The 14,943-nt window shown below is 38.6% G+C and overlaps 1 protein-coding gene across 1 annotated transcript; it reads left to right on the forward strand.

The window, feature by feature from the left end:
• Positions 1–976: 976 nt before the first annotated feature.
• Positions 977–3,467, forward strand: LOC149064439 (uncharacterized). The gene is made up of 3 exons (XM_089255321.1): positions 977–1,135; positions 2,305–2,413; positions 2,641–3,467. The coding sequence occupies exons 1-3, from the start codon at positions 977–979 to the stop codon at positions 3,465–3,467; spliced, it is 1,095 nt and encodes a 364-aa protein (XP_089111447.1).
• Positions 3,468–14,943: the final 11,476 nt, after the last annotated feature.

Below are 14,943 nucleotides of genomic sequence, written 5' to 3' on the forward strand. Positions count from 1 at the left end.
ATCGTCAGAGGGAAATTCCCTTCTTCCTGACCCGAGCTATCTTGGTAGACAAATATAAGCTTGGCGTCAAAACTTGTACATTTCGCCAATTGTGAAGTACGTATTCTACATTTCAACCAGTATTTTTATCAAATCGGTTGTAATGGTTCCGGCGGGAAGACGACGGTTGTACCTGAAATCAAAATTGCCTACTGCAAAATTGCTCAACCTTTAAAAGAGTGCAGGCCACTTCATTGGTTTGAAAACGAGGCGCGGACCACTCAAATGATCTGGGAATGTGCCGTGGGTTACTTAAGCTGTCTGGGAATGTGTGTGTGCATGAGACACTTAAGAGCTGTCTTGCAATGTGCTACAGGTCACTCAAGTGATTTGCAAATGTGTCGCGGGTCACTTAAGGGGTCTGGGAATGTGCCATTGGATTCTTGGGGGGGGGGGGGGGGGGCTAAAAATGTGTTGCTGGAAAGTTGAATGGTCTGGGAATTGCCGCTGGTCAATTAGGTGATCCGCGAATGTGCTGTGGGTCACATAAGTGAGGTAAGAATGTCCCCGAGCCACTTAAGTTACCTAGAACACTGCCTTAGGTGACTTAATTGATTTGTAAATGTGCCGCGGTTCACCCAAATAATCTAGTTATGTACTGCTTCGTTCATTTTTACAAAATTAAATTTGAGGTCGCGGGCCCCATCAGATGACTCCGAGGGCCACTGAGCATGTATGGGTCTACCGTGACGAGTCCTGTTTTAAGGGGACGTGTTCAATAATAACTATCGAAATAATCACTATCCTCTCATTACTATAGAAGTTACGAGTGTTTTCACAACCCCCCTTGAATTAACGTGATCCTCCTCGTGCTCTTCGGCTGAAATTTACTTCTATTTTACTCGGTTATCTAGAGAATCACCTGTCGATCACAAATTTCGGGTCCAACACCATATTTATATGTCTGATGAGGCCGCGATGTTCTTGGTACACTTACATGGTTGCCGACAGGGACCGCTACCTGACGCTGGATGTGATGAGTCGCTACGCCGGAAAGATCGCGGTGCTCAGTCAACACGCCGACCTTCCTACATTGAACTCATATCAAGACAGGATTGACGTGATCACGACCGAAGCTGAAAGATCAGGATGCGGGGTGAGTAACCAGAGGCGGGGATTTAAGGTTTTGCCGCTCTTCTCCATCATTCCCTGCCCAATTTTTATGACCCACTCATTCCTAGAATTTGCCGCTCTGGGCTATAGCTCGTGTTTAGTCTTCCCCCCCCCCATCTCCTCCGCCTATGTTTCTAAGTTACTTTTTGATTACTCCTATGCTCAGACACTGTCTAGATCAAGTTTTCTCAACTTTTTGAGGAGTGTGGGCTACTTTGTTGGTTTGTAAACGTTTCGCGGGCAACTTGAGTCATTTGTAAATGTGCCTCGAGCCACTTAGGTGGCTCGCTCACTTCGCGGGCCATGGGATGAGTATCTATAGTCTACATCATGACCCTCCACAAGGGTGGGGCTGATGGGGATCCAACCCGGGACAATTCTTTCTTAATTTATTTTTTTCACCACTGTAAATTTACTGGACAGGGGCCCAATAAAAAATCCGGCCTGGGGCAAGCCAAAGATCCTATACTATTGACTTTTCTGGGACTATGGGAGGGTGGGGACGGAAAGGTTAGGCCATTTTGCTCGTATGTATGTATGTATTGCTCGTATGTATCTCTGAAATGTTTGGAAATAGTGGATTGTGTATGGGATGCACATATTATGTGCACTCTTCCATTTCTGCATTTTAAATATGTATATTGGAAATATGTTTCTCGATAATGGATTTACGTTTAGAAATCCTGTATAATATGCACCGAGCCATGACACGATAAGTTAGTTAGTTAGTTAGTCCCTAAAAATGGCAACACTTTTGTGAGCCAATGAAAACTTGCCAATACGGTGATAAATTGCTAAAACATAGCGATTTTACACATGAAATATCTCGATAAATGTTTTGCCTTTAAAAATATTTTTTTCCCCAAATGGCTTTTCATAGCGGGATCTACATTTCAATAATGGAAATTTTTTGCTTACGGGGACAATATATAAAAAGTTAATTTCTTTATTTTATTTGTACGAACCCTGAAACTAATATTTAGATTTCAAGTAACGGCACGTCATTTAAAAACTAATCAGAAATTTTGTGTCTAAAGTCAACGGTTGCAGATATTTTGGGACATCCCTTTATGTTTTTCTCTCTCAATCAATGTTTAATTATTATTCAAGTATTTATTTGATAAATTTTTCCCGTGTCTTGTTTTCTTGAAGCCATTCCATGGACGCAGATTCCGGTGGAGTTTTCCCAAAGGCCCGAATTTTCTGAGTATCAAAAACTTCGAGGGGCGCAACATGGACGTTTTCTTCACTGTTTTTGATGGTGAGTCTCTTTTGTTTGGAGCGAGTGCCTTTGAATCATTCTCGTAAGAAATATAATCATTACGAGATCATTTCAATCGCGTTGAATTGGTTCCGAGCAACACATGCAAAAGAATTTCATATGAGATTATTTATTTACTGTTTGCCATCTCATTGCAATTATTTCGATTCGATATATCGGTGGTGTTTCCCCCCCCCCCCCTTTTCTTTTCTTCCCGGTATTATTAGATGAAGGAAACGAACAGGAAGTAGGCGAGGTTGAAGAGCAGCCTGATGAACAGGCTGCGCAGCTAGATGAAGGGACTGAAGTTTGGGTGAACGAAGACCAGCCGGATGAAGAGGTTTCACAGCTGAAAGGAGAGCAGCTAGATGAAGGGGCTGAAGTTTGCTTAAAAAAAGTTCAGCTAGATGAAGGGGATGAAGCTCAGTTGAACGAAGAGCAGCCGTATGATGAAGCAGACGCTCCGCGGAAGGGCAAACAGTTGGATGAAGAAGTTGCACAGCTGAAAGAAGAGCAGCAAGACGAAGGGACTGAAGTTTGCTTAAAGAAAGTGCAGCTAGATGAAAGGGATGAAGCTCAGTTGAACGAAGAACAGCCCGATAAAGGGACTGACGCTCAGTTGAATGAAGAGCAGCCGGATGAAGAAACTGAAACGCTTTTGAATGAAAAGCAGCTGAATGAAGGGGCCGCACAGCTGAAAGAAGAGCAGCTAGATGAAGCTCAGTGTAACAAAGAGCAGCCGGACAAAGAGACTCAAGCTCAGTTGAACGAAGAGCAGCCGGACAAAGAGTCTCAAGCTCAGTTGAACGAAGAGCAGCTAGATGAAGAGAGTAAAATGCCTCTAAATGAAAAGCAGCCGGATGAAGAGTCAGCTCAGCTGAAAGAAAAGCAGCTAGATGAAGAGGATATGCAGCGAGGCGAAGAGAAGCTGCTTGAAGATACCGTTGGTCAACTGGATGGAGAAGATGAAGACGCAGATGATCAATTGGATGAAATCAACGAAGTTTGGCGCAGAAAAAGGTATAGATTGTGGATGAGTGATTCATTTTACTAGCTTTCTTTTACCCAGGGTTTGATTCCCCCCCCCCCCCCGAGACGGTACAGTGGTGGTGGTGTGCTGCAGTTGGGAAATGTTTTGTGGCCTTCCAACTTCAAGGCACGAATATGACCGCATCCCTCATTCAAAAAAAAACAAAAAAAAACAGTCAGACCCGAAACACGATATTTACAGGATGTCATAAAATTCAAACACCAGCCGATTTCCCTTTGGAAGGCAGAAGGCAGCACTTCAAAAACACATCATACACACACATGCAAAATTTACATGTTGTTCAACCAGTAAATGTTGTTCCGTTTCTCGAATAATTCTTGATTTTTCTTCTTTCAACTCTGTGTTTTCTCTGTGTTCGAATCGCGCCGTGTATTCATTCATTAACGCATTTATTTACTTACTTTCCTTGCAGAAGCAGCCCGAGAGAACAATGCATCTCATCTGCGATCTCCACGTGACCATTTTTTTCCTCCATGGACAATGCCTGAAATTCTCAGATTCCACAATCAACAAAAATTCTTTGATACGTCCCAATAGATTGATGCAAATTGTTATTATCTGGTGTTTACATAATTTCCCGAATGTTCGAATCGGTCAAATTCAAAAGAGGAAAAGAAGCGTTGAAATAAAGAAATGTTCCCGATTTTAAGAATTTCTATTCCTCTTATACGCCCTACTTCATTCGAAAAAAATCTTAAATATTGTATGTGTGTATATACGGTAAAATGTGTTAAATCGCTTATTATGCATAATAACGACTTATTATGCGTAATCACCAATCGTCTCGATAAGTTTGATAAATTTATCACTTTTTTTATCGACGATAGTGCTTAATACCCAAGCGTCGTTGGTAAATTTGATAAAAGCTAGAGAAATTATCACTCTTACAGGTGATTGTACATAATACCCTGGTGTAATTGGAGAATTTGATTAATATGAAATTTCTCAACCCTTCTGAAAACAGGGACCAGTAAAATTTCTGAAACAATGTGACGGACCACTTGCGTCCCATATTACGGGACATCCCTGTAATTTTCGTTGTTCCTATTTCTTTTATACACTTGTCCCGTTTTTTCAACGACACTTATTTGAACTTATAATGTTTAGTGAAGTCAGGATACACACAGCGTTTTGTAATATAAATTCATCATCATCATCAGCCATTTTCAATCCACTGCTTTATATACCGAAGTAGAAGAAACCAAAAAAAAAGGTGAAATTTTTTTTTTAAAGTTTTGAAGTTGATGTACTTCACTGCACTTCATCCATTCTTGGACATAATACTTAATATATAAATTGCTTAGAAAATTAATTCTAAAAAATTCTCGTGCGAAGTAATTAGAATCTTTTAAGGGGGGGGGTGCACGCAAATTTCCAAAAAAACACATTTTTCAAATTTTTAAATACTATGAAATTTTTTGCGCCTAACTGTATTCAAGTTTTTGTTCCAAATGTGCAAAAAATATTTTTTAAATGTTTTAATATAAAATGCTGGCAGGCATTACAGATGCTAATGTTTTTCACTTAAAATGCGTTTTTCTCAAAACTAAGTTTTTTGTTAGATAAGGAACATTTTCTCGAACACCACTCATTCAAATGTCTTGAAACTTCGTGTGTCTCTCAACACTATGGTGTTACATACTTTAACACGAGCTTTTAGGATTTTAATTGCTGGTTTTTTTAATCGAATTTTAACTCCAACAACATGCAACTTCCTCAAAAATCACCAAAATTTACCCATATTTTGTGCCATAAAAATTTTTTAAATAATTTTAATAAAAAATCCTTGTGTTAAAGTATGTAAAACCACAGTGTTGAGAGACACGCAAAGCTTCAAGACATTTGAATGAGCGATGTTCGAAAAAATGTTCCTTATCTCACAAAAATCTCAGTTTTGAGATAAGCGCATTTTAGGGAAAAAAAATTAGCATGTGTAATGCCTGCCAGCAGTTTATGTTAAAATATTTTTAGTACAGGTAGAACAAAAAATTGGGCATATTTAGATGCAGAAAATTTTATAGTATTTAAAAATTGAAAAATTTGTTTTTTGGAAAATTTGCGTGTACCAACCCCTTTAAAGTCAGTCAGACAGAAGAGGTATTGGCTTCAAAATAGCCTAGAGCTGAAAATTAACTTTTAAAACTTATAATCGTTATTACGGGAGATTACTGTTTTTTTACAATGATATTTTCAGATTAATTTTCACATAAAGATCATTCATCACCAATACAACGATTAAAAACATATTCATTAAGAATAATTCGTAAAGAAAGAAAGAAACAAATACAGTGTATCCCGCTTATAACGTTTTCCAAAAAACCATCATGAAAAAATGTTGCAAGCGGGTAAACGTTGTAAGCGGGAACGTTATAAGCAGGATTGACTGTAATATACACACATAAATAAAAAAAAGTGAAATCCATTGATTTTAGATTTGAAGTCTTCTCTAATGAAATGACAACAGATTGATAATAAGGCAAAAAGACTAATAAGACAAAAGATAAGAAAAAAAGTAGAAGAAGAGAGATTCTTCCAATTAAAATAATACTTGAACGTATTATGGCAATTTACGCAATTATTAGCAATTATTAAAGCATGGCAATTTAATTACATAAACTTTCACCATCCATTTGACGAGGAAAAACCCATCCCTTAACACAAAAATCTATATATATATATATATAGATAGATATAATTGATTTTCTGTGTGTGTGTTCTCTATAAAAATCTACAACTTTTAATCGATCGTCGTCAAATTTGCATATAGGCCTATATACCAAACAGGGCCCTGATTGAACGATAGGCTACTTTAAAGGTTTGTCAGAGCAGGGCAAATGCCCAAAATTGGCAAAAAAAAAACAAAAAACTGTCGGGCAAGAATGGTTTATGGGCCTCAACAATCACTTTCGGAATGTTTAATTTGGTTATAGTGGTTCCCTGGCATTGCGTTCCAGACATGCATATACCTTTACAATGGTTTGTTACTTTAATCCTTCCAGAATATGTATATTAGCTTATGCCTTTGTAATGGTTTGTCACTTTTTCAATCCTCCCAGTAATTGAAGTAAACCCGAGCAGCACCGGGTATTACAGATAGTTGATTATAAAATTAATTTTCATTTTTCCTTATCATAATCATTTCCACTCTAAAAAAACACAATAACAATAAAAAATAAATAAACTTCATTCTGTCGAATTTAAGTTGATATATCGAAGTAGGAAAAAAAACGGTGGGAAAAAAAATTTCTGTTAATTTTTTTAAAATTTGATTTACTTCACCGCACTTCATCCTTTTTTCTACGTCATTACTAAATACTTGATATAAAAATTGATTATAAAATTCATTTTTTAAAAACAAATGCTCATGGGAATTAATTAAAATTCTTTTTTAAAATCAGAAAGAAAATTTATTGGCTTCGAATTATCCTAAATTAACTTCCCCCATCTTAATAATCGTTATTACGGGAAATTACCATTACAAAATTTGGTATTTTAAAATTTTATTTCCTGATAAAAAAATCATTAATACAACGAATGAAAATATATTCATCAAGTCTAATTCCTGAAAAAAAAAAACCCGAATTTCCAAGAAACAAATTATGTACAGAAAAATAAAGAAAATCGAAATCTTCTCTAATGAAATGGCAACAGGTTGATAATAAGATAAAAAGATAAGGAAAAATAAAGTAGAAAAAGAGGAAAAAACTCTTCCATTTAAAATAATACTTGAGTTGCAACACAGCATAGCAATTTAATTACATAAACTTTCACCACCCATTTGACTAGGAAAAACCCCCATCTCTTAACGCAAAAATTGATTATAAAATTAAATTTCTTTTTCATTTTTCTCCATCATAATCAATTTTACTCTAAAAAAAAAACACAATAACAATAAAAAAAAATAAAAATAAACTTCATTCTGTCGAATTTAAGTTGATATATCGAAGTAGAAAAAGAAGCGGTGGGAAAAAAAACAACAGAAACTGTTAAGTTTTGAATTTGATGTACTTCACTGCACTTCATCCATCCTTCTACTATTATTATTTTTATTATATATATACATTTTTTTTTTCCCTACATCCACTCTTTCTTTAAAGTGTAATGTGAAGTCGATATCTTTGGAGTAGATTAGCATCATTTGGTCATATATCACCTCAGCGTCATCAACTTGTGTGAGAAGGGGGGGGGGAAAGAACAAAAAACGGCAAAAGAAAGGGGAAAATGAAAGAGAGAAAATTGCTAAAAAAAATATAATAAAAATACCAGCGGGTAAAAACTTGTTCGATGTCATTTGCAAAAATTCTTGAATTTCCATTTTATTTTTTTTTTGTTCGGAACCAAGAAAATCATTTGCCCCCGTTCTTTTTTTTCCTTCTTTGTCTGTATTTCAAACCCTCCAATTCCCTCTTATCACAGAGAGAGACGCTATCTTTCTTTGTTCTTTGTGTCACTAATTCCAGTACATCAAGGAAACAAAGAAAGAAAAGGGGATTTTTCGAGGGATTTTTATCCATTTTTATTACTTTTATATATATATATATATGTAACATTATTATTATTATTATCATCTTCTCGAGAGTCTTTCTTCAAAGAGGGGAAAAAGCTAATTCCTCGTTTGGGAATGTTGGAAAAAGTTTTCTTTTTGAGCCACTGATGTTCCCTCTCTCTTCGTTTTCGCTCCTCAATTTTTTTTTTCTTTTTATATGTAATTTTATTTTTCGGTATTACATAACGACAAGTATGTAGGTAGGTAGGTAGGTACCCGGAAAGATGATGAGTATAAGGGAAAAGGATAGCGGAAAGGATGTGCGTAATGGAAAATGAAGTTGTTTAAAAATCCTCACCCCCGAACAACGTCATTCACGGCAATGTGATTATGTCAAACGGGGAGGTTATTTCGTTTGGCAAACGAACCTTAAAATAAAATATAAAAAAAATTTTGAATTTTATTTTTTTTGTTATTATTATTATTATTATTCCCTGTTTCTCTTTGTCTCCGAAAAGATTTTTCCCCTTTACCGGATAATTTTACTTTTCCAGTATAAGACTCGGAGTTTTATTATTTTGTCTCTTTTTTTTTTTTGTGTGTGTTATCCTGCACACCTACGGAAATTTTCTAAACAAGTCTCAAATTATAGAGAGGGATATTTTTCTTGATTTTTTTCCCCTCTCCTAAGTTCTTCGAAATGCTCGTTTCGTGTTTAATGTCACTGAATTAACTGTAGGGGGGTATTGCGTATATACTGTCCTGGTCAAAAGTATGGAGTCGTAGGAAATATATTAATCTATCTCAGAAAAGGATATGAAATTTTCTTTAGCTGTAGAAGTACAGTTGAACCAACACCTCCTATCCTACCTCTAGCTATAGATGGCGTTGGTTGAACTCGGTTGTAACCAAAGCGGCATTAACTTTCAAGCGGCTTTGGTTGTAACGACATTCTGGCTTGTTGTGTTTGCGACAAAGTGGGAGCCATGTTCTGGTTTGGTGGTGGCGGCGGTTTGTTGTGTCGTTAATTTTGCAGAAAATAAACTAAGCGACACATTTCCAGGTCATTCAAGTGGCCTGCGTCACCGTTCGAGATCACTCAACTGACACGAGATATATTTACAGATCAACGCGCACAGATTCAAAGCACTTGAGCAAACCGCTGCACATTTAAAGATCGCTCAAGTGACCCGCGGCGCATTCCCAGATCACTCAAGTCTTAAGTGACTCGCGGCTCAGCTTAAGCGACCTGCGGCACATCCAAAAATCACTTGAGTGGCTTGATGAACATGTAAAAGATCCCTTAAGGCAGTGTTTTCCAACCTTTTTCATGTCGCGACCCCCCTATTGTGAAAGTGAATGCACCACGGACCCCCCCCCCCCGTGTTGCCTATTAATGACCCGCGGACTTCCTGTAGCCTCTGAAAATTGATTTCGACGCCCCCCCCCCCCCATGAAATCCGCGATGTGTGGTCTTTTTAAGTTTGCTAACCATAAAAAATAATTACAATTTAACAGCAAAAAATCTGTCATTCATGCAGTGGTAGTAAACGGAAATGATTCCGCGAACCCCTTACAGAGTAACCTACTAACGGGCCCCCGAGAGTCCGCGAATCGAAGGGTGAGGAACACTGCCTTAAGGGGACTCCCGAGGCACATTTAAATATCACTCAATTGAACCGCAGCACAGTTCCAGATCACTGAAGTTACTCCCGACATATTTCCAGATCACCTAAGTGTCCCGCGGTACATCTACAGATCATTTGAATGCCCTGCAGTTCCAGATCACTTCAGTGATCCACGGCCTATTGGCAGATTACTTGTGACCGGCGACACAGTTCCATATCACTCAAGCGGCACGTTTACATGTCGCTCATGACTCGTGGTGATCACTTAATGAAGTGGATCGCGACGCGTTTTCACATCAATGAAGCGGCCCGCACTCTCCTAAAAAAGTTGAACATCTTCGATAAAATGGAATCTTTCGGTAGAGAAGGAAAATTTCCATGATTCATAGATTCAGCAATTTTATATATTTTTAGTAAAAAAAATAGGCATTCGTAGCTTTATTTGAAGCCGACTTTCATGGTTAATAAATGCTCAAGAAAATAACACACGGTATGTTAAAATTATTGACGGATGGAGTTTGTTGAATGGAGCGCGGAATGGGTGCACGTGCCACGTCAGTAAAAACAGAAAAAAACAATACAAAGAAAAAAAAACCAAACCGCACCACAGACACGCCATTGAGCACCACATCCATTACCAGTTGACTAACCCGTAATGACAGGTAACAAAACGTGTTTTTTCGCTTTCCATGTTACCAATCCGTGAAAAATGGGCTTCATTTTTTTTTTTTCGTTGGAACTTCAACACGTCATTTCGAGGCGGGGAAATATAGTATATACTGAACGAAGGTGATCATCTCGGGGTGCTCTTTTTTTTTTAAGTCCCAATCAGTTGCTTCCTCCCTCGCAACTAAACTGAACCTAATCTTTTCCGTTCGGCTGCACTGACCACGTGCGCCCGGTCAACACCTGACATTAAAAGCCGGGAAAAATAATTGCTCATTTTTCCCCTTGAAATATCCGTAGAAAAATTAATCCCGGTTTCGTCACTTTTCGAATTAGCCTGTCTACCTGGTGATTGTGGGTGGTTATCGGAACAGGTTTTTCGGATTTGCTGTCACGGGTCCGGGATCTTGTAAAGTAGTGGTTGCGCAACCTCCGACCCTCGAGCGAAATTCGGCCCGCCAAGGGGTTTCGTTTGGCCAGCGGAAATTGTTCCAGTAGAAAAGTATCAGTACAAACAACACTATAAATACCTAAGCTGACCATGTTTCTTTCATTAATATGCAGGATATCGCCGAAAAAAGTTGCTAATGCAAGTAAAGTTGCCAACTATAGCCAAAAAGAAAAAAATGTCAACGTCAAGTAAAGCTACCAGTTACAGCCGAAATAATTGTCAAAGGCATGTAAAGTTGCGATTTTCAGTCATAAACATTGTCAGAAGCTAGTAAAGTTGTCAATTACAGCCAAAACATTGTCATCAAAGGCAAGTAAAGTTGTCGGTTACAGCAGCGAAAATTCTCAAAGTCAAATAAAATTGCCGACCAAAAAAATTGTCAAAGGCAAGAAAAGTTGCTAATGACAGCCTAAAAAATTGTCCAAGGCAAGTGAAGTTCCCAACTATCACTAAAATGTTTGACAAATATGTGACTGGCTTATAATTAATTATGATAGAGTAATAATCATCATAATATTATTTATAAGATATGCCATGAAAATAATCTTAATTTTTGATTTCAAAATTCAACTGAGCCTTGTTGAAAATGTAGAAGAAAAAGCGAGACATTTGATAACAAATTTCGTACGACCAAAATTACGGGAATATTCCACCAAATGCGGGTCATATGGTCACCCTTTATAAACAATAATTTAGTTTATTTTTACTAAATTAGGTTTGAGTTCATGGGCTACATCAGGCAACTACGAGAGATCACATTTTGTCCGCGGGTCATGGGTTGAGCATGCATGCCTGCTGTAGAAACACATTCAAGGTACAACAACTGAAATACTCCAGTGCAACGCAACTCCTTTCATCGGAACAAGGGAACGAGGGAACGCATGGGCATGGCCTCGGACCTATGATTTTGGAATTCTGGCGCAATATCAAACATAAGGTCGGGATTACACCATAAAAGTTTGATAAAAGATCTTTTATCAAACTTGAAAAATGCAACCAATAAGCCTACCGGTGTGTTGCATTTTTCAAGCTTAAAAAAAAACTTTTATCAAGCTTTTATAGTGTAATCCGAGCCTAAGTATTTAAATTATTAGACTGGCAGAGCCTGTTAGGGGGCTCACATAGCCGGGAGGCCATGATACTGTTGGCCTTTGAGATCACCTTGGAAAGCAGTATTTAGAAGTAAACATTAACAGAAACAAAGTATAATTAGACATAGGAGAACACAAAAGGTAATTAACTCATCAAAATGATTCACAACATGCTCGTAGAACCATTCGGAAAGCCATTTTAGGGGGGGGGGGAGGGTTCGCCAAAAAAGTCCCTGTCCCTCTCTCACCAGAGCGTATGGCACCTGTTGTGAGATTATGGATGCCTCACTCTTTTTATTGAATTAACTGCGCGTGGCCACCAGCCGAGACGTACAGGCCTCACCAGAAGTTAAAGGCCCACCTCGGTACTACAACAACAACAACAACGTGTTAGCGCTCAATTACACAAGTTGGAAAGGTGAATCAAACGTACGCCATTACGCGTGCGAGTTAATGTCATTTGTCTCGCATCACGGTCTCTTGCGTGCTCAAGTGGCGCCCCCTGTAATCACGGTAATCTCGCAGATTAAAAATAAAAAATAAGGTACGCAACATCTGCAATACGATACATTACCGATACCTGCTCATAGGCCACGGTATTGCCGCAGAAGAGGGCCTTTAAACAAAAAAAAGCTCTCGATCCGTAATTTTTTTTTTCCCTTTCGGTAGCTCCGGGAGGATTCTGGAACAGCTTGTAAACGCATGATGTATGATTAAAAAAAGATAATGACACGTGGGCTCACAATATGGATGAACTGGTAGTGTGTATACATATTGTACGTTTTCTTTTTTTAATGGATTGTGAGGGTTGCGTGCACTGTGGGATATACAGTGAGTGTTTGCTGTGGAACTCGTTTTTTTTTCGGGGTAAAGTTATTACAAGCCCAGGATTTTAATATTTGATTTATTCTGAAATCATTCATTTCATCGATTCTGCGAGGAAAAAAAATTTCTTCGGTTAAGGGCCCGTTCAAGTATTACGTGAGCAAAGTTTTAGCCATTTTTGACCCCTCCCCCCTGTCAGTAAAATTTCGTCAGCTCTGCCCCCTACCTCCTAACGCATATTATTGGGATCACAGATGTACGCGCGAAGTGGGGGGGAGGAGGACATAGGGGTCAAAAAATATTTTTAAAAAATTAAAATTTCGGAAAAAAACACTTTATACACAGGGTGTTCTGTTAATGGCCCGACAAACTCAGTCGGTTGTTAGTAGACATCAAGAGGAACAAAAATTGCAATGGAACGTCGTGTCGCAAACCACGTTGAGTGGGTGAAAAACGCATGCAGGTTTCGACGTCACGCTTACAAGAAAGTACAATAATAATCACAGAAAGATTCATTTGATTAATTATTACAAGAGTTGTTGGGAGAGGCTGCCGCTGACGTCATTGCACAGTCTACAACGACGTGAAAGCGATTCCCGGACACGCTCGAAAACACCAGGTATGCTTTTGATGTCTGCCGCAGCGACGACAATCCGCGCTATGAGATCCGCCGGTGTGTCCACGGGCGTCACATAAACGAGTGATTTAAGGTGACCCCATAGGAAAAAGTCACATGGATTGAGATCCGGCGAACGTAAAAACGCATTCAGCGATCAATTGACATCCACCTTTCGTCTCCTCTGTATTCAGAGAATGCAGGCGTTTTTCACGATTTTCACCCTCTCAACGTGGTTGGCGACACGATGTTCCATTGCAATTTTTGTGGCAGAACACCCTGTATGGTATAATCAATTTGTGTTAATTTCAATGCTATTTGAAGACTCAAAATTTATTTTTAAGAAATTCATTGCGACCCACCCTCAAAGCCATACATGGTAAACCCTTGGCCCGCGGACAAATTTTGCCCTGGGGGGGGGGGGGCTATGTGATTTGGCTTGCCCCCTCTCAAACATAATTTTGTAAAATTGAGCTCAACGGCGCATTTACACATCGCTCAAGTGACCCGTGGCACAGTTCCAGAGCATTTAAGCGGCCCATGGCACATTTCCAGATTACTCAAGTAGGCCCGTGGAACATTCATAGATCACTTAAGTGACCTACGACATAGTTCCGGAACACTTTAGCGATCCGTGGCGCATTTAGAGATCCTTTGAGTGGCATGTGGCACAGCTTTAGAGCACTTAAGAGGGTGCTTAAACCCCAGTGTGCGGTTGTACATCATTCAATTTACCCGCGGCACATTCCCAGATTACTTAAGTGATCCTCGACATAATCACGGATCATTTGTATGATGCGCGGCACAGCGCCAGGGCACTTGGATCCGCGAAACATTTAGAGATTCCCTAAAGTGGCTCTGTAGGGGACTTATCAATAGGAGGAATGTTAGTTCAGGTGTCCACAAACTATCGAAAGGTTTTACTCGGTGCACCGAGTAAGATGCCATTATGAGCATTTTATGTTTTTATGGGGGGGGGGGGGTTGATGACGTAAGCATCATTTTAAGCTCCCTCTTCCCCTTCTAAACTAAAATCAGCAAATCGGAAGCCCCCCTTTCTTCCCACATCGATGCTGACGTAATACTTGAATGACCCCTAATTCTGACAAAAAATTTATTTATTATGTGTCGTATTACGTCTGAAAAAAAAGATATAATTTTTCGTTAATTCTGAAAACAATTGTTCATTAGCTCTTGAATCACTTCATATTCTAGAATCTGAAGTAATTTCTTTCATGAATTCTGAAAATAATTACTTCTCTCTCTCTCTCTCCATTGTATGTATGTTACGATAAATCCAGTTATTATGCATAATCACCGAGCATTTTGGCAAGTTTGATGAATTTCACCAAATTTATCACCTTTACCGGCGGTTATGCGTATCACCCGTACACATATACACATGTGTATGCAGTATATAGATAATTCTGAAAAAAAATTAAATTTCTTAACTCTGACAAAAAAAAACTCGTTTTCTTTCATTACCTTTCATTCCTTTTCTCCATCGGGAAGACCTTTGCAAAGGTCCAGGGTTCGTCTCCAGGTGGAGACAACAAAATTTTCTTCCCTCGTTCACTTCCGCGTAATATCCAGAAAAATCTCTTGATTTGAGATGTATCGGGGGGGGGGGGGAGAAAAAAAAATCATTCATCTTCTTACGAGAAATATCGTTCGCGCTTGGCGTGAAATATTCCTGACGTTAGCATTAAATTTATC

Source organism: Pholcus phalangioides, unplaced genomic scaffold, assembly GCF_987345545.1.
Source record: "Pholcus phalangioides strain wild (caught in Gottingen) unplaced genomic scaffold, Ppha-v1.0 ptg000042l_1, whole genome shotgun sequence".
NCBI classification, from domain to species: Eukaryota; Metazoa; Arthropoda; class Arachnida; order Araneae; family Pholcidae; genus Pholcus; species Pholcus phalangioides.